We start from the raw sequence: 23,357 nt of genomic DNA, 5'->3' as shown, positions 1-23,357 counted from the left end.
CCCTGTTGTTTTTGTTAGCGGTTTGCTCTTTTCCTGCCGCCGTGTGTGTTGTCTTCTTCTGTGTTGTGGCTTTGGACGTGGTCTGCCTTGGGGGTTGATTCCGAGATAAAACTCTTGTTTCGGTTGGTCGGTCTCCTGAAGAGATTGCATCCTGGTCTTCTGTGGTCTTTGAATTTTCTTTTTCTGAAGAGTTTGTTGTGGGAAGCATCTCAGACTGTTTGACAGTTTCTTCAGCATCCCTATTATCTCCAACAGTCAGCTCGCTTTGTGCATCTGGCCTGACCCAGGTTGGTGCCGCCTGAATTTCGGTATTACTTTCAGAAGAGTTAGAGATATGCGGGCAGTTTTTCCTGATGTGACCCTCTTCGTGGCAGAAGAAACACCGTGAGGAAATGGAGGTATAGAAGGTGTAAATTATTCCGTTTAGATCGGTGTTGATGAGTTTTGGGATGTTTCCTGCGTCATTGTTGGCGAAGTGCATAAGTGCTTGCCTGCGGAAGCTTTTTATATGCGAAAATTCCGGTTTCGTGGTTGCTGCAGAGAGTGTGCGTATTTTCCCGGTAACTGATTCGTATTTAGATAAAATCCCTCTCAGAAATTGATGAGGGATTTCAGGTGGGACGTTTGAAATTGTAACTTTCGTTGGTGCTAAGGCAATTGGCGCCGCTTCTAGGTGATGAAGACCGATGTCTATTCCGTTTTGCAGGATAGTTTGCGCCCATGAGGGGTGGCTGAAATACACCTGCACAGTTCCCGCCACACGGGATGCGTGGGTAATATTTTTCGGTGGTACTTTCTCCGCAATCGCTGTAAGGTACTGCTCTAGGAGAGTGTTTTCCTTGGTAGCGAAAATTACTATTCCATTTTCCCGGGAAGTAATAGCGGTTGCTACATTTGTAAGAACGTTGTTCGACCGCATGTGTACTATTATTGGTCGCGAGAGAGGGATTTTTGCTGTCATCAAGCATAATCCATTAGATACGGTATTAGCATAAGTATTAACAGTTGCTGACCTTTTGGACCTTGAGGTATTCACCTGTTGTCGCAGGATGTGGCTTCTGATATCTTGGTCACTGCTGGCAGTAGCAGTAGGTTCCGTTGCTGTGGTTGTTTGACCTTCGCTGGCCATAGCTGGAGGCAATAGATGGGATGGGTGGGGGATGGAATAAGCCGTTACTGGAATGTCCAGCTTTACATGGCTAAAGTTAAAAATTAAAAATCTAACCTAAGTCAAACTCCGCTAATTCTGGACACACAAATTTATTATTACTCGAAAGTTCTTCCGAAGAGGAATCGAAACATGTAAGTCTTGACTAGGGGTTCTCGCAGACAAAAGTCAAAGGGACAAAAGGGGCAGGAGCTCAAAGGCACGTGTCCGATCCGTGTATAGAGCACATACTGTTCTTGGGCCCACAGATATCCTGATTGTCAGCTCTGGATGTCTTCTTATTATTTTAGCCAAGATGCACAAAGGGCTTCTACTTACAAAACACTAATGAAAGTGAAAACACGTGACTAATAAGCAGGCGATCAACTCAATTCGTATCGATGTGAATGTAATGTACAGCGAGGCAGTCAAGCAACGGCAAGTCTCTTTTTAAGCCTTAACTTATAGTGCCTGATATATATACATAAGCAATATGGCTGTCATCACTAAGCAGAGATCCCCATGGCAACAAAATAAATATATAAATTACAGTATATATATTTATAACACACCAAAACTGTAACCTTTTGAACACTATATATACAACTCTTCATACACCAAAGTCCTGACGTCGTCATAAAAGGGCGGCGCCCAAATTTTACTTTTCCCTCCTATTTTTCGCGTCCACGAATTCTATTGGCTGGTTAATTGGAGGAGACAGTATGGCAGCTATTCCAAAACTATAACTATAAATAGATAGATAGATAGATAGATAGATAGATAGATAGACAAACATACAGTTGGAATAAACTTCCATTTTTTGTTGTGGAAATGGATAGTTTAAATAAATTCAAGGAAGAACTAGACAAAAAAATATGGGAGGGGATGGACAGGTGCTTTTAGATGTTTTTTTTTTTTTTGCATAATAAGCTTGCTTTCTTGCATATTTTTTAACTACTAACACTAATACATTAAATAAAATCAAATACACAAAAACATAAAATCAATAATTCATGAAGTTTTGGTTTTAATTTGTGATATCGCTAGCTTGCTGTTATTATTTTGTTATGCAAAATAGGTAAGTTTTAGTCTACTTCTTTCATTATTACTGTGATGTTTACTAAATTTTTTGTTTGAAAAAATAGAAGTATACACAGAATGGAAAGAAAGTAATGAGACCAGAATAATATAAAAACCAGCATGAGTATAGTTTCACAACAAGCCCTAGAAATGTAATGAAGTGGGACACTAGCAAACCCACAAAATATGACTAGCTGAGACTGCAATGTTATCATGTTGGAAGTTGTTTGTGTATTACTTCACCATCAGATTTGTGTATTATACCCAGCTTCACCATCATACCCAGCAATAATGGTATTCATACAACCATCCCCAACAGTGATGGTTCTGTGTATACCATCGCAAAACATCTTACATTAATAGCTCCTGGGTCAACTATCAGTTCTTCAGATCTTACATTTCAAACTCTAAATATCAATTTCATAATTGATAGTAAAATTAGTATATTTTTATTAAAAAACTGGGAATTACCAGTTGTTCAATAAATAAATGACTCCACACAATATTGCATTTCTAATTAATTTCAATAAACTGAAACCTTATAATTATAATAAAAAAGTTAAGTAATTACCACTGAAATATACCTAGAAATTATGGCCTATTTTTTTGGGCAACTGTAATAGGAAGAGAGAACATTAATAAAAATAAAATTGCTAGGAAAGAGATGGGGTGTGTATGGGGGGGGGACATTAACTTACCAACACATGCACCCTGTCGAAATGACATAATTGGACAAAAGGAACTGCGAATCATTGTATGCCTGAAATGCTTCACTGCCCATTTTCGTTTTAGGTCCAAATTTCCATCAGCACTAGTAATACTAAACAGATACCAAATGATGAGTTACATATTTTACCAACCATATGTGCAGTATACCACTTACAAATAAAAATAAACTTTCAGGATCATGTAAGAATCAATTAGTCCTATCTCAAACAACAAAGAATGTGAATGCATCACTCAATCTCGATATGCTCTAAGACAGAGTTAGTCACTGCACACAACTAATACCTTCTTCAGAACAAATTGATTCTCATCTTGAAAGGTTCACCTTCAATTGAAAGAGGTATAGCATTCATAAAAATACATTGAACTTTATAAAAACAATAAATCAGAGAAATAGCTGAAACGTTAAAAAGTTCTATCCTGTGAATGGTGGCTCTCTAGCGGATATCTAGTAATACTAATCATCTCTTATAAGCACATTATCATAACTATGCACTACCGTAAACATTAAGTTGAATTTGCTTTAGTAAATTATCTGCAATTATATCATTAACCAAAATGTACAGTGCCTTCTTATGGCAATAAGTAATATTAAATTGCATATACACTGTCCAATTGAAACATTATGATCACCTACCTAATAGCGGATATGATCTCCACTTCCCACCAGTTCAGCCACCAAAAGGCAGGGCATGGACTCTATTAGGCCTCTAAATGTTGCATGAGGTATGAAGCACCATGCAATCCTGAAGACATGATATGTTGTACCATGCTGCCACGAATGCATCCTGTAGATCTGCAATAGTCTATGGCGGAGGATCGAAATGCCAGATTTGTCAATACACCCAATCCCAGAGCTATTCTAAGGGATTCTTATCGGGCAAATTTGGTAGTCAAGGGTACACCTGGAAGTCACTTTTGTGTTTCAGCAAGAAATTGAACCATTTTTACCTGCCACTCTCAAACAATACCTACCGGTATTGTTTGAGAGTGGCAAGTAAAAATGGCCAATATTGTTTAAGATTACTATTAGTAATAATAATGGCAAATGATGCAAGGAAGCAAGCTTAGACAACATCAGCAAAAAAAAAAAACACCTCATTTCATCTATTCATCCCTCCAATAGGTTGTCTCGCTCTTCCTTGAATTTATTCAAATTATCCATTTCACAAAAATGGATGCAAGCTTGTTCCAGCAATCAACTATCCATTGGCTGAAGGCAAACTTCCGCATATCTATTCTGCAACCATCCTTCCTCAATTTGTATTTATGCCCTCTCATGCACAGTCTGAGCAAGAGGAATAATCCCATCATCATTGAGTTTGCTCAAGCCATCAAAGCCATAAACACCTCAATCATATCACCTTGCAAGTGCCTAGTCTCCAGATGCTGCAATTTACAAAAGTGAAGCCTTTCTTGGTAAGAGCATCCCATTTTTTCCTCTCACCAATCTTGTTGCTCTTCTCTATACTTGTTCCAACAGCTCTACATTCTTTCTAAAATAAGATCTCCAGACCTGTAAGCAGTACTCGAAATGTAGCCTAACCAATGCCTTATACAATGGGTAACACCACCTAATCCCTTCTAGCAAAATTCCTGTGTGCAGTGCTCAGAGAACTCCATAGTTCTCTGAGTACTGCACAATTACCCAGGATCTTTTTCATTCTCCACTACCCTGTGTGTAGTATCATACAGGGTAGTGGAAAATGAAACGTTATTTGATATGTTAATATGTTAGTTGAAACGTTACTCAGGGTTACTACTACCCATAATCTCTGTATTTATTAATGTTAAAATTCAATTGCCATTTGTCGGCCTATCTGCCTAATTTTCTAGATCTTGTTGCAGCAGGATACCTTTGTTACTGTCATTAACATGTGTAATTTGCAAACTTACACATTAAGCCTGATATACCCTCATCAATATCATTAAAAAATACAGAAACCAAACAAAGGGCCCAGCACCAAACACTGTGGGACTCCACTAAAAACATTAATCCATTAAGAACAGTGTCCATTGATAACTACTCTTTGTCATCTCTTACTCAATCTCTCCTTTAACCACAGCGGCAACTTTCCCTTAATGCCACATTGCTCCAATTTGTACAGTACACTTTTATATGCAAAGGTATCAAAAGTCTTCCTGAAATATAAGTATATAATATCAAAATTATTTTTTGCATACAGTTCCTTTGTCACTGCATCATAGTATCCAATCAAATTGATCAAAAAAGATCCTTAAGAAATCCACACTGTGACTGAAGTGTAACTGCACTTCTGTATAGATGGTCCTGCTTTAACCAGTGACTCCATATTCCCTGGAACACAAGTTAAGTTAACAGGTCAGTAATTATTCTTGTCACACTTTGATCCCCTTTTATGAATTGGAGATATATTTGCACATCTCCAGTCCACATGGACCTCCCCTGAATTCAAATATGCTCTCATAATTATGAATAAGGGTTTGCTTACCTCCTTTGTTCAATCTCTTAATAAGATTGGATAGATCCCATCCATCCCAGGAAGGGGTGGATGGGATTTTTTTTTTTGTTTAACTTCAACAATTTCTCTTCCAGTTTTCTCTCAGTTATCACAAAGTTATTCAGCTGATTATTCGAGTTTAATAAACTTCTGGCATCCCTTTCCCTAAAGAATTCCTCATGTGTGAATGTAAATTAGCATTAGCATTAGTAGAGACATTTGATGCAAGAAAGCAAGCTTATGCAGCATCAGCCAAAAAAAAAAAAAAAAAAAAAAAACCACTTCCACTTCACCCCTCTGTTCGTTCAAAATATCTGTCCAGCTGAGCCTTAAACTTATTTAGGCTATCAACCTCCACCACAAGGGATGGAAGTCTGTTCCACCAACCAACCACCCGCTGGCTAAAGGCAAATTTATGCCCTCTCAGGTGATTTTTCTGAGCTAGAGGAAGAATCCCATCAGCATTGAGCATGCTTAAACCATTCAAGGCTTTATACACCTCTATCAGATCACCTCGCTGGTGCCTAGTCTCCAGACACTGTAATTTGCAAAACTTGCGTTTCTTCGTAAGAGCACCCCTTTGTTCCATTCACTAATCTTGTTGCCCTTCTCTGTACTCGTTCCAGCAGCTCTACATCCTTCTTGAAATGAGGCCTCCAGACCTGTATACAGTAGTCTAGGTGTGGCCTGACCATCGCCTTATACAATGGAATAATCACCTCCTTATCTCTGCTGGAAAAATTCCTGTATATCATTGACAATACTCCATGAGCTACTCTTGCAGTCCATCTGCACTGCTCAGAGAACTTCATATCTGCCTGCACAACCACCCCCAAGTCCCTTTCATTCTCTACCACTGTCAGTGTAGTACCACAGAGTTGATACGTTGCTCTGGGGTTGCTGTTTCCCATGTGTAGTACTTTACATTTGTCAATGATAAACTTCATTTGCCACCTCTCAGCCCATCTGCTCAACCTTTCCAGATTATGTTGCAGCAGCATAGTGTCAGTAGTGTCCTTGACAACCCTGCCAACCTTTGTATCATCTGCAAACTTGGACATTAAGCTTGATATACCATCATCAATATCATTTATAAATACAGAAAACAATAATGGACCCAACACTGAGCCCTGAGGGACTCCACTAATAACATTAGTCCACGATGAGCAGTGTCCATTGATTACCACTCTCTGTCTTCTCCCCCTCGACCACCCCTTTATCCATAGCAGCAATTTGCCTCCAATGTCACACTGCTCCAATTTGTGTAGCAGTCTTCCATGTGCAACAGTATCAAAAGCCTTTCTAAGATCCAAGTATATAATATCAAAGTTATTCCCTGCATCCAGTTCTTTTGTGACTGAATCATAGTATCCAATCAAGTTGGTCAGGCAAGACTTCCCCTTAACAAAACCATGCTGTGTCTGAGCTATAACTGAAGTCTTGTCTAAATGACCCTGCAGTGCTTCTTTAACCAGTGCTTCCATTAATTTTCCTGGAACAGAAGTTAAGCTCACAGGTCTATAATTACTTGTGTCAGCCTTTGATCCTCCTTTGTGAATTGGGGTCACATTTGCACATTTCCAGTCTATGGGTACCTCCCCTGAGTCCAAGGAAGCTCTCATAATTATGGCTAAGGGTTTGCTTACTTCCTTTGCTGCCTCCTTTAATATAACTGGATAGATCCCATCCACCCCAGGTGCCTTTCTTGTGTTTATCTTCAACAGTTTCTCCTCCACTTTACTCCCAGTTATTTCAAGATTCTGTAGCTTACTGCTAGAGTTGAATACACCTCTGGCATTCCCCTTGCTGAATAACTCCTCATGTGTGAATGTCGATGCAAAATATTCATTTAGTTTGTTAGCTACCTGAGCAGGATCATCAACAGTTGACCCATCAATATCAAGTGGACCAATCTGATTCATCCCCTTCCTTCTAGAGTTTATATAAGTAAAGAACTCTTTGCTGTTTTTCTTTGCATCCCTTGCAAAGGATTTCTCGTAATCTGCCTTCGCCTGCCTAACCTCCTTTGTAACTTGGTTGCATATCAACTTGTATCTATCATAGGCTTCTGTGTCATGTGTTAATTTGTAAGTATCCCATGCATTTTTCTTCTCTGCCATATGCCTCATTAGTTCATCTGACATCCATTTTGGCCTAAACCTTGAACAAAATTTCTTAGTTGGTATGTAAAGCCTAGTAGCTTCCAAGATAAGTTCTTTGAATGCTTCCCATTTTGAATTTGCTGTTGGTAACATCATCAGTTGGTCCCACTGTATAGAATTTAAATATTGTCTCAGTCCATCGTAGTCGCCTTTACGGAAGCAATAACCCTTCCTTTTACCCCTAATGGTAGTTACCTCTTTGAGTAAATCCCACTTCAGCACACTGTGATCACTGCCACCTAGTGGTACATTTATCTGCAGATTCTTAATGCATGAAGAATCACTGCTGATAATCAAATCAAGAGTATTACTCCCTCTAGTTGCCTCCCGAACATGCTGATGTAGAAAACAATCATCCAATAAATCCACAAAAGCCCTGCTAGTGTGTGAGTAACCAGCCCCCAAATTCCAGTCAATATCTGGGAAATTAAAATCTCCCATTATAAGACTCTCTGATTTACTGGCCCACTCTATTTCCCTGTACAGTTCCTTATTATACTCATCAGAGTCATTAGGCCTATAGCACACTCCTACTCTCAATTTTGATCTCCCAATGCTTATGTCACACCAAACTGACTCAACACTGCACTGTCCGGCGATGTCGACTGGCTTCACTTCCTTGGTTTTTATGTGTTTCTTAACTAATAGCATAACCCCTCCCCCCTTCCTATCCTGTCTATCCTTTCTGTAGACGTTGTACTCCCCAAATTGCAGTTCTGCATCCCTTATATCTGTGTGACACCATGTCTCTGATATCCCAACAATATCTGCCTTTGATGTTTTGAGCAATACCTCAAATTTATTTACTCAACTCCTAGCATTGGTGTACACGCAAGTATACCTGCACCTGTTTCTATTCTTAGCTACCCTAACACAACCCATGTGTTTACTTGTACCGCAATGGCTCCCAGCAGTCTCTGAAATGCAACCTATTCAGCCTGTCTGCAACCTGAGCAGGTTCACAACCACTGATATGAAGTGTACTGATGTGATTCAACTCCTTCTTTCTACCGTTAATATAAGTAAACAAGTCTGCAGCTTTTTTTGGCTTTCTTTGCCAGAGACTTCTAGTAATCTGCAGAAACTTACCTAACTTCATTTGGGACTGGATTGCAAACTAGCTTATATCTACCATAGGCTTCTGTATCACCTGAAAAATTATATGCATCCCATGAAAATTTTTATTTGCTGCAATATTCTCAACAGTTCATCTGATATCCATTTGTCTTATAATAATGGGGGATTTTAACTTCACAGATATTGACTGGAACTTGCGGATTGGTTACTTGCACACTATCAAGGCTTATGTGAGTTTATGGGATGATTATTTTCTACAGCAGCAGCATGTTGAGAGGCAACCAAAAGTAGTAATACTCTTGATCTGATTTGCAGCACTGATTATTCATGCATTAAGAATCTGGAGATAAAGGAACCATCAGGTGGCAGTGACTACAATGTACTGATGTGAGATTTACTTAAAGATCTAATTACCATCAGGCGTAAAGGGAAGGGTTTTTGCTTTTGTTAAGGTGACTACAGTGGTAGTAGTAGTGGCATGTGATGCAAGAAAGCAAGTGTATGAGCTTATGCAGCATCAGCCAAAAAAAAAAAAAAAAAAAAAAAAAATCACACCATTCCCTCCAAATGCATGTCCAGTTCCTCCTTAAATTTATTCAACCTATCAACTTCCACAACGACAGATGGAAGTTTGTTCCAGCAATTAACCACCCGCTGGCTAAAGGCAAATTTCCGCACATCTATTCTACATCTGTCCTTTCTTAATTTGAATTTATGCCCCCTTAGGTTCGTAATCTGAACAAGTGGAAGGATCCCATCAGAATTCAGCGTGCTGAACCCATTCAAGGTCTTATACACCTCAATCAGATCAACGCGCAGGTGCCTAGTCTCCAGCCATTGCAATTTGCAGAACTTAATGATGAACTAATAAGAACTAATGCATGGGATGCATATATGTCTGACCGCATTGTAACCCCCAAGTCCCTTTCTTTCATTACTGACTTTAGTTCAACTCTACCAAGTGTATAAGTTATTTTGGGGTGGCTGTTTCCCAGGTGTAAGACTTGCTGAATTAAAGCATAGCTGCCATTTTTCTGACCACCCCTGAAGTCTAAATCACTCTGAAGAAGCTCTGCTTGACGGTGATCATTAACTACTCTACTGATCTTTACATCATCTGCAAGTTTAGACATCATGCCCTCTATCCCATCATCAATGTCATTTATGAAAATCAAAAACAACAGTGGTCCCAATGCTGATCCTTGGGGAACACCACATCTTATATTAACCCAATCTGAAGGATAACCATTTATCACAACCCTCTGATTCTTGCCCTGAAGCCTTCCCGCTATCCATCTAAGGATTTTTGCTGCGATTCTAACCTATTCCAGCTCATAAAGTCCGTTCATTTGGGACTGAGTTAAATGCTTTGCTGAAATCTAAATAAACAATGTCGAAATTATTCTCTAAATCCAGCTCATGAGTGACCCTGTCAAAATAGATAACCAGATTTGTTAAACATGATTTTTCATTTAAAAAAACCATGCTGTGTATCTTTCAGAATGCCATTTCTATATAAATAATCTTTAGTTCCATCCTTGATCATTGCCTCCATGATTTTCCCTACTACTGAAGTTAGACTGTCCGGTCGGTAATTTCCCACTATACTCATACATTGGCACTTTTCCAATCCAATGGAATCTTGCCTCAGTTCAGTGATGTTCTCATAATTAGCCTTAATTGTTCAATGCACTCACTTTCCGCCTACCTTAAAATTATAAGGCACATGCCGTAAACCCCTGAAAGCATACTCGCCTTTAGGCTTGAAAGTTTTTTCATTAAATAATCATATGAAATTTCAGTATCACTAAAATATCACTATTCAGTTTTTAAATTCTGTACAATGTGTTCATCTGATGATGTCACCAATGTTGAATTTTAAATGGGAAGCCTTCAGGGACTTAATTTTGGAGGCTACTAGGCTTTTCATTCCAAATAAGAAATACTGTTCAAGGTTTAGGCCTAAATGGAGGTCAAATGAATTAATAAGGCTCGTGCCAGAGAATAAAAATGTATGGGATGCATATAAAATATCAGGTGACACAGAAGCCTATGGCAGACATAAACTAGTCTGTAATCAAGTCACAAAGAAGGTTAGTCAGGCGAAGGCAGATTATGAGAAATCCTTGGCAAAGGATGCAAAGAAAAACAACAAAGAGTTTTTTACTTATGTAAACTCTAGAAGGAAGGGGATGAATCAGATTGGTCCACTTAACATACATGGTTCAACTATTGATGATCCTGCTCAAGTAGCTAATAAACTGAATGAGTATTTTGCATCTACATTCACACATGAGGAGTTATTCAATGAGAGGAGTGCCAGAAGTTTACCAAACTAACAGGGAGCTAAGTAATTTTTAATAACATAGCAAAGTGGAGGGAAAATTGTTGAAGTTAAACCTAAAAAAGGCACCTGGGGTGATGGGATCTATGCAGTTATATTAAAGGAGGCAGCAAAGGAAGTAAGCAAACCCTAAGCCATAATTATGAGAGCTTCCTTGGACTCAGAGGAGGTCCCCATGGACTGGAGGTGTGCAAATGTCTCACCAATTCACAAAGGGGTTTCAAAAGGTGACACAAGTAACTATAGACCTTTTAGTTTAATTTGTGTTCTGCAGAAAATAACGGAATCACTGGTTAAAGAAGCATTGGAAGATCATCTAGACAAGACTGCAGTAATAGTTAAGACACAACATGGGTTTGTTAAAGGGAGGTCTTGTCTGACCAATTTGATTGTATACTATGATGTTGTCACAAAGAAACTGATTGCCAAAAATAATTTTGATATCACGTACTTGGATTTCAGGAAAACTTTTGATACTGCTGCACATGGAAGACTGCTGTACAATTTGGAGAGGTATGGCATTAAGGGTAAGTTGCTACAAGGGATGGTTAAGTGGAAGATGACCGAGAGTGGTAATCAATGGACTCTGCTCTTCGTGGACAAATGTTATTAGTGGAGTTCCCCAGGGTTTGGTGTTGGGACCATTGCTGTTTTGTATATTTATCAATGATATTGATGAAAATATATCAGGTTTAATGTCCAATTCCAGGGAAGTGGAAAGTGAAAAAGACCTGGGGGGGGGGAATAATTGTGCAGTCAAATATGAAGTTTGCTGAGCAATGTAAACGAGCTGCCAGGGCAAGTAGTTCTTAAATGGACTATGAGAGCTTGGAAGTTTAGCTTACTGTGTAAAATCAATCCAAGAAATTTAATGGTAGTAACAAGTGGTAATGCACTACTGTTTATTTGTAGTTCAGGTTCAGGATGGAGAGCCTGTTGCTTGAAAAGTGAGTGGCAGTAGATTTGTTTACTGATAGTCGATAAACATTCTGTGAAGTCCAAGATTCTAATTTGGTTATGGCAAGTTGGGGCTGCCATTCGATGGTGTTCATAATTTGAGAATGACAGGAAATTGTAAGGTCATCCACATACATATAAGCTTCAACAGTTTTTAGGATATCCCATGTCATGTTACTAATTCAAGCTGCGAATAGTATTGAACCCTTTCCTCCTGAATGTGAGATGTAGAGAGTATGTTTTTATATTGGGCCCCACAATAAACCTGAAAAGAATATAGGTGCAAGTTGGGGCTGAATTTTGAATTATTTCAGGCATATGTCCCCTTAGTCCTAGCTGGTAAAGATCCATAATAATACCATGACACCAAGTAGTGTCAAATGCCTTTTCAAGATCTATGTTGGCCATGACTAGATGTTGTTCCATGACAAAAGCATTGAGAATATGAGATACTGTTTTGATGAGCATGTCTAGGGTTGATCTTTTCTTCTGAAAACCATACTGATGATCTGGTAGGAGATTCTGTGACTCCAGGATCCAAGTGAGCCTTGTATGAACCATCCTTTCAAAAATTTTACCCATGCAGCTTGTGAGAGATAGCCTATGATTTTGAACAAAGAAATTATCTTTGCCTGGTTTTGGTAAGGCAATAATGAAAGAACAGTGCAAGGAAGAAGGACAGGCATTTTCAGACTGATTATAGAAAATTAACAGGGTACACAATTCCTCTTTAAGTAAGTGCTTCAGCATAATATAATGAACACCACCTGGGTCTGTGGCACTACTGGAAGATCTGTTTAATGATCCTTTAAATTCTATTAATATAAAGGGTTGGTTGTACAGGAATGAGTGGTGAGTGAAGAAGTTGACTTTATAACATTCTGCATCTGTTTTGATGTTCTGGAAGGACGATGTATAGGAGGCAGAAGCAGTGATTGTAGCAAATGATTCTGTTAGTGGAACTTAGTGCATTAGCAACTTCTTCAGGAATTTGCCATTTAGTACCTGTACCGTTCTCCAGATGGTAAAAAAAAAAAAAAAAACTCTTCAGATGAATATCAATATCTTTTATGATGGTTGAGGCAAAAACAATCCACAAATCACATTTCGATTTCCATCTAATTTGTCTTGCTTTAGCTTTAAGTCTTTTATAAGCAGTTAGGTTACTAGTGGTGGGATGCTTGTGAAAATTATTTCATGGATGGTTTTTCTCCTGTTTGGCATTAAAGCAATCTGTATTCCACCATTAATTTTGGCAAGTATGATATGTCCTGGATTTTGGAATGAAAGCATAAAGCTGAAGTCAGAATCCGAATGGTTATGTAAGTAGTTACATCATCAATAGATTGTTATTGAACATAAAGTCTGTCTAAGGAGTGTTTGGGCAGAACAGCCATCCCGGTTCACCTTTTTAAACTTTCAAGTGGATCGCTGATCAGCATTTGGAGTTACCCCTGTTTGTAATGAGCAAATAATTTGAAAGTGATCACTGATAAAGGGGTTGGTTAATACTGACCATATCATGATTGCAAAGATGGAGGGTGAACAAATTGACAAGTCAATTACAGAAGTATATCCTGTAGCTAGGTGGATATAAGTGGGAGACCCACCGTTAAGTAAATTAAGATAATTATTATTCATAAATTCTTCCACCAATTTCCCTCTTGCATCCATTGTAGTGGATCCCCACAATGGATGGTGGCCATTAAAGTAACCAAAAAACCAAATTGGAGTTGGGAGTAATGTAAGGAGGCTGTTGAGTTATAAATGGGAAAATGAGATGGTTGAATGTAAATAGAAACAAGGGTAATTGAAGTACCAACTGCAATACAAGCTGCCACAACTTATAGTGTGGTTTGTAATTGGATGGGCCTCAACTGAATGTTAGAATTAATAAAAATAGCTACTCTCCATGTGCAGGAGATTCTGAGCTCTTATTTCGGCTGAACATGATATAATTTGAAAATTTTGGTCACTGCAAGTCTTTCCAAAGCTGAGGATTATTCATATGACCACTTTTTTGCATGCAAGGGCATCTTTTTCCGGCTTTTTTCTGGGAAGATGGGTTGTTCAGTATTTCCGAAAATTTCCTAGCCAGAACCTGAAAAGACCATACTAATTTAACTCATCTGTTTCTTTTGTAAGGAAATGACCTCACAAACTTAAAGGAACCTTTGTCATTTAGCCATATCATAAGTGAAAACTCAAATCTCACAGAATTTTTCTCCTTCCTGAAATGAATAGGATTATATGACTGCTTCTAATTGTTTACACAGCAGCCAACACTCCTAGTATGAACTAATTTTATAGGTGCATTGTGGCCTAATAGCCATTACACTGAAAACACCATCAACAACATTAACAACAGCTGCAGGTAGAAGTGACAGCAATTCTTGTATTGCTTCTATTGGAGCATGCAGCAATGTGAAAAGGATGGTACCAGGGATTTCAAGGAGTACTGTGAGTCAGCATGGAACAAGGAAATACATTGGCTGTGTTAGGGTAACTAAGAGTAAGAACAGATTCTTGTACTTGCATGTATACCAATGCTAGGAGCATAGTAAATAAATTTTATGAACTTGAAGTGCTGGTCAAGTCATCAAATGCAGACTGTAAGGATATCAGAGACATGGCATCACTGAGATATAAGGGATACAGGATTTGAATATGGTAAGTGCAATGTATACAAAAAGGACAGACAGAATGGGAGGGGGAAAGGGTTATGCTCTTAGTTAAGAAGTACATAAAATGTAAGGCAGTGCATCCAGTTGACATGGGTAGTCAGTGCAATTTGAGTCAGTTTGGTGTGATATAAGCACTGGGAAAACTAAAATGAGAGTAGAAGTGTGTTATAGGCTGAATGACTCTGATGAATACAATGAACAACTGTATTGCAAACGGAAACAGAGTGGGCCAATCAATCAGAATGTCTTATGATGGGAGATTTTGATTTGAACTTGTGGGTTGGTCACTCACACACTAGCAAGACTTTGGTGGGTTTATTAGATAACTGTTTTCTACAACATTATGTTAGGGAGAGAGAGAGAGAGAGAGAGAGAGAGAGAGAGAGAGAGAGAGAGAGAGAGAGAGAGAGAGAGAGAGAGAGAGAGAGAGAGTAATACCCTTGATGTGGTTATCAACAGTGATTCTTCATGAATTAAGAATCTGCAGATAAAAGAACTAGGTGACAGTGATTATAGCTTACTGATGTGGGATGGCCTCAAGCGTAAAGGATAGTTTCCAAGAGATTTCGGTGTTTTTCTAGTGTGAGTACTAGCTTTCTTCATAAGCCCTCCTCCACTCACAACATTACTGCCTCCCTCCTAGTAACACACTGCTGATCCTGCTTGCAGTGTTACTGTGCTACTACTCCTGATCACTTGGTCACTGGTTGGCACCACTCCTGCCAGGGGCTTCCGTAGACAGGTGAGCAGGAGCAGCAGTGCGTAGCACACGCTTCTTGATTAGACCGGGGTTCGATCCTGTGACCACTAAATACGGAGGATGTGGAAAGGTCAGGGAATGATCACCGCATATCCCCGGAGCAATATGGCCTTAGTTGCTAATGCTTCTAAAAACCAAATAACAACAACCACTCCTGCCTCCACACAGAGCAGGGGCCGATAACCTGGGAGAAGAAGGTCCCTCTCCCAGGGCTACAAGGAGCAAACATGGACTTAAATAATTTTCCACATTTAGAGCCTTCAAGCTCAAGACCAGAAATGTGCAATGTAAATGACTCTAACCAACCTAAATGGATTTAAAGGGAAGCAGGCAATAACATGACAAACTTTCTGGTAATACTCTCTCTCTCTCTCTCTCCACCCAGTCTGTGGGAAAGTTATCACCATTCCTTATCCAAAGACACTTGGAATCCATTGCTGGATCAACAAAAATGGTAAAACGACTACAATCCAGAGTGGTTGCTCAAAAAAAAAAAAAAAAAAAAAAACATTTGGTGGACATCATATCTATAACTCCCCAATACCTTAAATTTATCAAAAGGTATCATTACAGAGTGGGACCTACTTACAGTATCTAAGGAGGAATTAATTCAGGAACTTAGCAATCAAAATGTAATCAGCGCCAAATGAATAATGACTAAAAAAAGATAGAAATCTCATTCCAACTTGACCATCATTCTAACTTTCAGCACTCCAGATTTGCCATTCCTCAGTAAAGGTGGCAATTAAAATTCAGCTTTACATCCCAAATCCCATTTGTTGTTTTAAATGACAGAAATATGGCCATTCCCAGCAGGTGTGTAGAGGTGATGCCATTTGTTCGTCCAAGGAGCATACACAAGCAGGTTGTTCATCCTGTTTGCCCCAACTGCAAAGGAAGCTACCCAGCCATTTCTAAATCATTTGAAATGTGGAAAATAGGGAAGAAAATTCAAAAATACAAAATAGAACATAAAGTCACATACCTTGAGCATGCAGACAAGTTATGTTGACTATACGCAGTCATTCTTATGCAACTCACACTTGAGCTATCATTCAACAGTTGTTGCTATTAGGAGCATTAGCAACTAAGGCCATATTGCTCCGGGGATATGCGGTGGTCATTCCCTGTCCTTTCTGCATCCTCCATATTTGGTGGTCACGGGCTCGAACCCTGGTCTAATCAAGAAGCATGTGCTATGCACTGCTGCTCTTGCCCACCTGGCTATGGAGGCGCCATCATTCAACAGCAGTTCAAACAGATGTATCAATACCCCTTAGCACCTCTCTAGCTAACTGGGTTAAAAAACTACACAATCAAACTCTCGAAAAGCCATACTTCAAACTAAAACCAGCAAAGTGAGCAATACTCCAATTAGCATCCAAACTGATATTCCAATGGTCTCACACATGATACAAAAGTATCGAATATTGCTAAAGATGATAAGAACAGTATGGAATTAGACATACATTCAGATAATGAGGAACCAGTACTAGAGCTTCATGCGAACAACAATATGGATACTGGACACTCCATCTTCCCCAAAAAAAAAAAACCACCAGAAAATTATTTTTTCTGGTGTTTTTTTTTTTTTTGGGAAGATGGGGTGTCTTCCAGTAATGTCCAGTATCTCTTAATTTTAAGTTTATTATGAATTTGTGCTTGCCATTGAATTATCCATTATCCTTTACATATACTTCATATATTCATTTGGTAATCAGTGAAAGGTACTAAGAAATTTGATGGGCTGTACTGGATGGATGTTTGGCAGTATCATCTGCGATCTCATTTACTGGTATTCCAGTAGGGCCAGGAATCCAACAGAAGACAACCTTTTGCCGATGTTCTCAGAGACAAATCACAGCTATTGTTAATCAATTACTGCACACTATCCTGCTGGAACACACCTTTGCCACTGGGGAAGATAATCACCATTAAGGGGTACCCAATCAGCTGCAATGAATAGGGTAGGTTTAACATTCAGAGTGTGGCCTATGAGTATGAGGGCTACACAAGATTCCCAGGAAAACATTCCCCATACCAAAACATTGTTAACCCCCCCCCCCTGCCTGTTTCTGTTGGACCAGGTCAGGGTGATTCCTGGAAAGGAATCACTCTGACCTGTTTATCTGCCGAATCACGTTACTCGTTATACTGAGGATATAGCGGAAAACATGATTGTATAGCATAAACGGGAGGGTATAGCAGGAAATGGTTCAGTGGATAAAGCAACTTTTTTCCCCTCAATCATCAATGGTCTGATGATGATGTTCTGTACAAACTTTAGGTGTCATTGGCAACAGGTGGTTGTAAGCATGGCTACCTTGACCAGGTACGTACTCTGAAGGTCCATATAGAGGAGGATTCATTGGATCATAGTCTTGGAAACACTATTAGTTGTCCCGTTGTTGAATTCCATACCACTATTTTTCATCTCTTTGTCCACACAAGATGGGACAGCTTACATTCATCACGACCACTGATGAGCTGTTGGCACCAGCCATTGTCCTGGTGACTACTCAGATCTTGAGGGCTGTTTGCAGAGTGCTGTATTACAATTTACAAAATCTTGCCACCCTTCAACCGATACCTAACATTAATTTCTTTTTTTTGAAGTACATCATATTACATCCTTTGTCCATTGATCAAGTACTTTGTATGCACCACATGGCACAAACCTAGAGTACATTTATTGGTTCTCATAGCAACTTGTGCTACCTGGCAGGGAGGAGCAGGACTGCTAAAACCTTAATTCTAGCCTGTTAAAACTAACATCCCGTTTAGCTTTACAATAAAAAACATTTACCATATTCAGCAGGGAAATCTTGCCAAACTGATTAACTCATCGTCTTGAGGTTGAGGTATATGCAAATACGTAAAATAATAAAACATGTAAACTGAAAGGGTCATATCATGTATGATGTTGAAGAAAGTAAAAAGCCATGTGACCCAATTAGTGCCATTTCAATCTTTAACATATGGAAAAACACCTGGAAAATATCTGTTAACAGATGCAACTATATCCAAAAAGTGTAAGGTGATGGAGAAGGTACTTAACATTTGAAGTGGATTATCATTATAATTATCACCAAATGATAAGACAATAAACCTCTGCATTTAGCATAGAAAACAAACAGTTGAAGCTCAATGTTATACATGATATGATCCCCCCCCCCACAAAAAAAAATTTGTCCTTTTTTTCTTTTACTTAAATGACATATAAAATTACATTCAATAAATAGTTTTAATAGTCTTAGCCATGACAGCTTATTTTTAAGTTTAACTAGGGATTTATTAAGTTACAACTTAATATTATGAGGCCTTTCTTATCAATAATTTTGGCATGAATACCATATCTTGTAATTAGCAACTTGTAGTGTAAATCATCACAGTGGTAACTGTAGTGATTTAATTGTACTAAATAAGTAGCTGGAAACTTCTAATCATATAGGTTGGATTTTTTTTTTAATTTAAGAATTAGAAAGGCAGTAGCATTATTTAAAATGTAATAGTGTAACATGTACTACATAAAATCTGGTAATAGCAATGCATTGCATACTCTTACCTCTTAAGTTCCTGTATTAATTTTAAATTTAATTCAGATTACAATCATGCCTCAAACAAGAGCAGCAAATCAAAAATTAAATTAATTATAAGAAAACATGTTCTTAATTCCAAAATGTTGTTGTTGTTGTTATTTGGTTTTTAGGAGCATTAGCAACTAAGGTCATATTGCTCTGGGGATATGCGGTGGTCATTCCCTGACCTTTCTGCATCCTCCGTATTTGGTGGTCATGGGCTCGAACCCCGGTCTAATCAAGAAGTGTATGCTACGCACTGCTGCTCCTGCCCACTTGGCTATGGAGGCGCCAATTCCAAAATGGTTGTATTGTATGTTATTGTGTTGTTCCCTTCAGAGTAGCTGAAGAACAGAAAACCTTTTATGGATTTAAGGTTAAATTTTCAAACTCTGTATTACCCAGCTCTGATAGGCTGCTTGGGAAAATGACCAACTGAGAACTAAATTTGTAAATTTTTGGCTGGTTATCTCCACTATGTTCATTTTACATAAAAACAGCTGCAAAATGTATTGTCATAGTGGGAAGATTAAACTATATTACTAAGGTATTTTCTTTATTTGCTGACTGTGAAACTATGAACAGTATATTCTGAGACACTAAAAAAAAAAAAAATTTTTTTTTTCATGATACTTTAGCTAATTCTATCAATTCTTTTGTCATGACTGAATGAAATGAAAAGAAATAAAACAACAAAAAAATTATACTTGACTGCAAACAGAAACTGTGCAATCAATCAACTAAAATTAATTACATAAAATGGTTTATTATCGAGAAATAGTTTATTATTAAGATTTTAAAATATAAAATTTATTCCTTAACTCTTAATTAGCTACAAAGTCTAAATATTATTTTTAACAATAATACACATGATGAACAGTTTTATAAGGGCTTATTTTCATTTTAGTAAAGAATGAACATAATAATCACCTGAAGAGCAGCAAAACATTAGTAGCACAATTAGCCAGTAATGATGGATCTCGTGCCTCTCTACTTGCCCAACTGCGGACGGATAAACAAGTAATGGAGCTGTCCTCTGATACCAAAATTCTGTTGGAAATGAATCATATTTATTTATTAATGCAAGTTTACTTTTAAAACATAAATAAATAATAATAATAAAAAAAAAGGTATAAAGTTTCCTGGTGAAAAGGGAAGTTTTATTGCATACTGTCCACAAAGTAGTTCCCTTCTGCTGTTATAGTGGAGAGAAATTCTATAGGCAGTCAAAGGTTATTCAGTATCTGCACTCTTCTCTCGGTGTTTACATAAGCAGTGCATTTCTTCTTAGACTTAATTTGTTGATGAGAAGGGGTGGAATTGTAGTTCTACTGCATCACAGAACAGCTAGATAATAAACTTGGTCTAACCTACAGAATTATCGTTAAAACTTCTGTATCCCCCCTTAAATTCGGGAATATACCCCGAATCTAAGGATGCTCCCATAATTATGGCTAAGGGTTTGCTTACTTTCCATGCTGTCTCCTTCAATATAACTGGATAGATTCCATCTGCCCCAGGTGCCTTTTTTATGTTAAACTTCAACAATTTCTCCTCCACTTTGCTCTTTGTTATTAAAAATCATTTAGTTTCCTGTTAGTAAACTTCTGTCCTCCCCTTCCATACAGAATTTCTCATGTGTAAATGTAGATGCAAAATACTCATTCAGTTTGTCAGCTATCTGAGCAGGATCATCAACAGTCAAACCACCAACATCAAGCGAACCAATCTGATTCATCCCCTTCCTTCTAGAGTTTAAATAAGTAAAAAAGTGTTTGTTGTTTTCCTTTGCATTCCTTTGCCAAGGATTTCTCATAATCAGCCTTCGCTTATCCAACCTCCTTTGTGACTTGATTACAAATAAATTATCAGGTGACACAATGTTACACATGATAATTTATCTGTAATAAAAAGCCTAGTAGCTTCCAAGATTAATTCCTTTAAGGCTTCAAAGGCTTCCTTAATTTTAAAAGCCTTTTTTAAGGCTTCAAATTTAGAATTTTCTATTTTTAACATCATCAGCTGATCCCACTGTATAGAATTTAATAACTGTCTGAGACCGCTGTAGTCACCTTTACAAAAACCCTTCTCTTTACCCTTGATGGTAGTTACATCTTTAAGTAAATCCCACATCAGTACATTGTGATCACTGCCACCTAGTGGTTCCTTTACCTGTAAATTCTTAATGTATAAATAATCACTGCTGATAATCACATCAAGAGTGTTACTCCCTCTTGTTGCCTCACTAACATGCTGCTGTAGAAAACAATCATCCAATAAATACAAAAGCCTTGCTAGTGTGCGATTAACCAACCCACAAGTTCCAGTCTATATCTGGAAAGTTAAATCCTCCATTGCAAGATATTCTGATTTGCTGGCCCACTCTATTTCTCTGTGCAACTGTTCGTTGTACTCATCAGAGTCATTAGGTCTATAACACATCCCTACTCTCATTTTCCCTTTCCCAGTGTTTTATGTCACGCTAAACTGACTCAACATTGCACTATCCACACATGTCAACTGGTTGCACTTCCTTAGATTTTATGTTTCTTAATTATCAGCATAACCCCTACTCCATTCCTATCCTGTCTATCCTTTCTGTATACGTTGTACTTCCCAAATTCCAATTCTGCACTGCTTATATCTGTGTAACACCATGTCTCTGATATCCCAACAATATCTGCCTTTGATGTTTAGATCAGCACTTCACATTCAAATTTATTTACTATACTTCTAGCATTGGTGTACATGCAAGTATACATTCACCTGTTCTTAATCATAGTGACCCCCAACATAGACCACATATTTACTTGTTCTGTAATGACTACCAGCAGCACTCGAAATCCCCAGAAACTTGCTCTCTAGGCTGCTGCTTATTACAATAGAAGTGGTGCAAGAATTACTTTCACTTCTGCCACTGTTAATCTTTTAGTATGTGTATCCCCCCCCCCCCCGCCCCAACCAGAAGTTTTCCAACTCACAAACCACTGCCTCGATAGCATCATCAAATATTTTTGCACCCTCACTATTTAAGTGTATCCCTTCCATGTAGCAGTCTCTCTTGTTAGCAAGCACAGACCAAACTGAAAAAAAATTCTTCCCCAAGAGCCTTGCACAATCTCTCAAAGGCGAAATTGAATGACAAGACTCTCATCATTCAGAGGGACATCAACTAGAGTGAATAATACTCTTGATCTGATTATCAGTAGTGATTCTTCATGCATTAAGAATCTGCAGATAAAGGAACCACTAGGTGGCAGTGATCACAGTGTGCTGAAGTGGGATTTACTCAAAGAGGTAACTACCATCAGGGTTAAAGGGAAGGGTTTTTGCTTTCGTAAAGGCGACTACGATGGACTCAGACAGTATTTAAATTCTATACAGTGGGAACAACTGATGATGTTACCAACAGCAAATTCAAAATGGGAAGCATTCAAAGAACTTATCTTGGAAGCTACTAGGCTTTATATATCAACTAAGAAATATTGTTCAAGGATTAGGCCTAAATGGATGTCAGATGGACTAATGAGACATATGGCACAGAAGAAAAATGCATGGGATATATATACAAATTAACAAGACTCTCATCATTCTCTCTCATCACGTGACACAGAAGCCCGTGACAGATACAAGTTTATCTGCAACCAAGTTTCAAAGGAGATTAGGCAGGCAAAGGCAGATTATGAGAAATCTTTGGCAAAGGATGTAAAGAAAAACAGCAAAGAGTTCTTTACCTATGTAAACTCTAGAAGGAAAGAGATAAATCGGATTGGTCCACTGGATACTGATGGTTCAACTGTTGATGATCCTGCTCAGGTGGCTAACAAACTAAATGAGTTTTTTGCATCTACATTCACACATGATGAGTTATTCAGGGAGAGGAATGCCAGAGGTGAATTAAACTCTGGCAGTGAGCTAGATGATTTTGTAATAACTGAGAGGAAAGTGGTGGAGAAATTGTTGAAGATAAACATAAAAAAGGCACCCAGGGTGTATGGGATGTATCCAGTTATATTAAAGGAGGCAGCAAAGGAAGTAAGCAAACCCTGTCATAATTATGAGGGCTTCTTTGGACTCAGGGGAGGTATCCATAGACTGGAGATGTGAAAATGTGACCCCAATTCACAAAGGAGGATCAAAGGCTAACACAAGTAATTATAGACCTGTGAGTTTAACTTCTGTTCCCGGAAAATTAATGGAGGCACTGGTTAAAGAAGCACTGTAGGATCATCTAGACAAGACTTCGGTTATAGCTCGGACACAGCATCGTTTTGTTAAGGGCAAGTCATGCCTGACCAATTTGATTGGATACTATGATGCAATCACAAAGAAACTGGATGCAGGGAATAACTTTGATATCAT

The 23,357-nt window shown here is 38.3% G+C and overlaps 1 protein-coding gene across 1 annotated transcript in view; it reads right to left on the bottom strand.

Moving 5' to 3' along the window:
* Positions 1 to 23,357, bottom strand: part of LOC150083090 (WD repeat-containing protein 13-like) — a 376,518-nt gene that overhangs the window by 21,761 nt on the left and 331,400 nt on the right. The window contains exons 12-13 of the mRNA XM_090377026.1: positions 19,926 to 20,045; positions 2,926 to 3,047 (exon numbers count right to left, since the gene is read on the bottom strand). Coding sequence (XP_090233152.1) covers positions 2,926 to 3,047; positions 19,926 to 20,045 — 242 coding nt within the window. The remainder of the gene's footprint in view (positions 1 to 2,925; positions 3,048 to 19,925; positions 20,046 to 23,357) is intronic.

The sequence above is a fragment of the Mastigoproctus giganteus genome, chromosome 7 (genome assembly GCF_048544385.1).
Source record: "Mastigoproctus giganteus isolate SK-2022 chromosome 7, ASM4854438v1, whole genome shotgun sequence".
NCBI lineage: Eukaryota > Metazoa > Arthropoda > Arachnida > Uropygi > Thelyphonidae > Mastigoproctus > Mastigoproctus giganteus.
The sequence above is the reverse complement of the archived record's forward strand: the minus strand, read 5'-3'. Positions and strand labels throughout refer to the sequence as shown.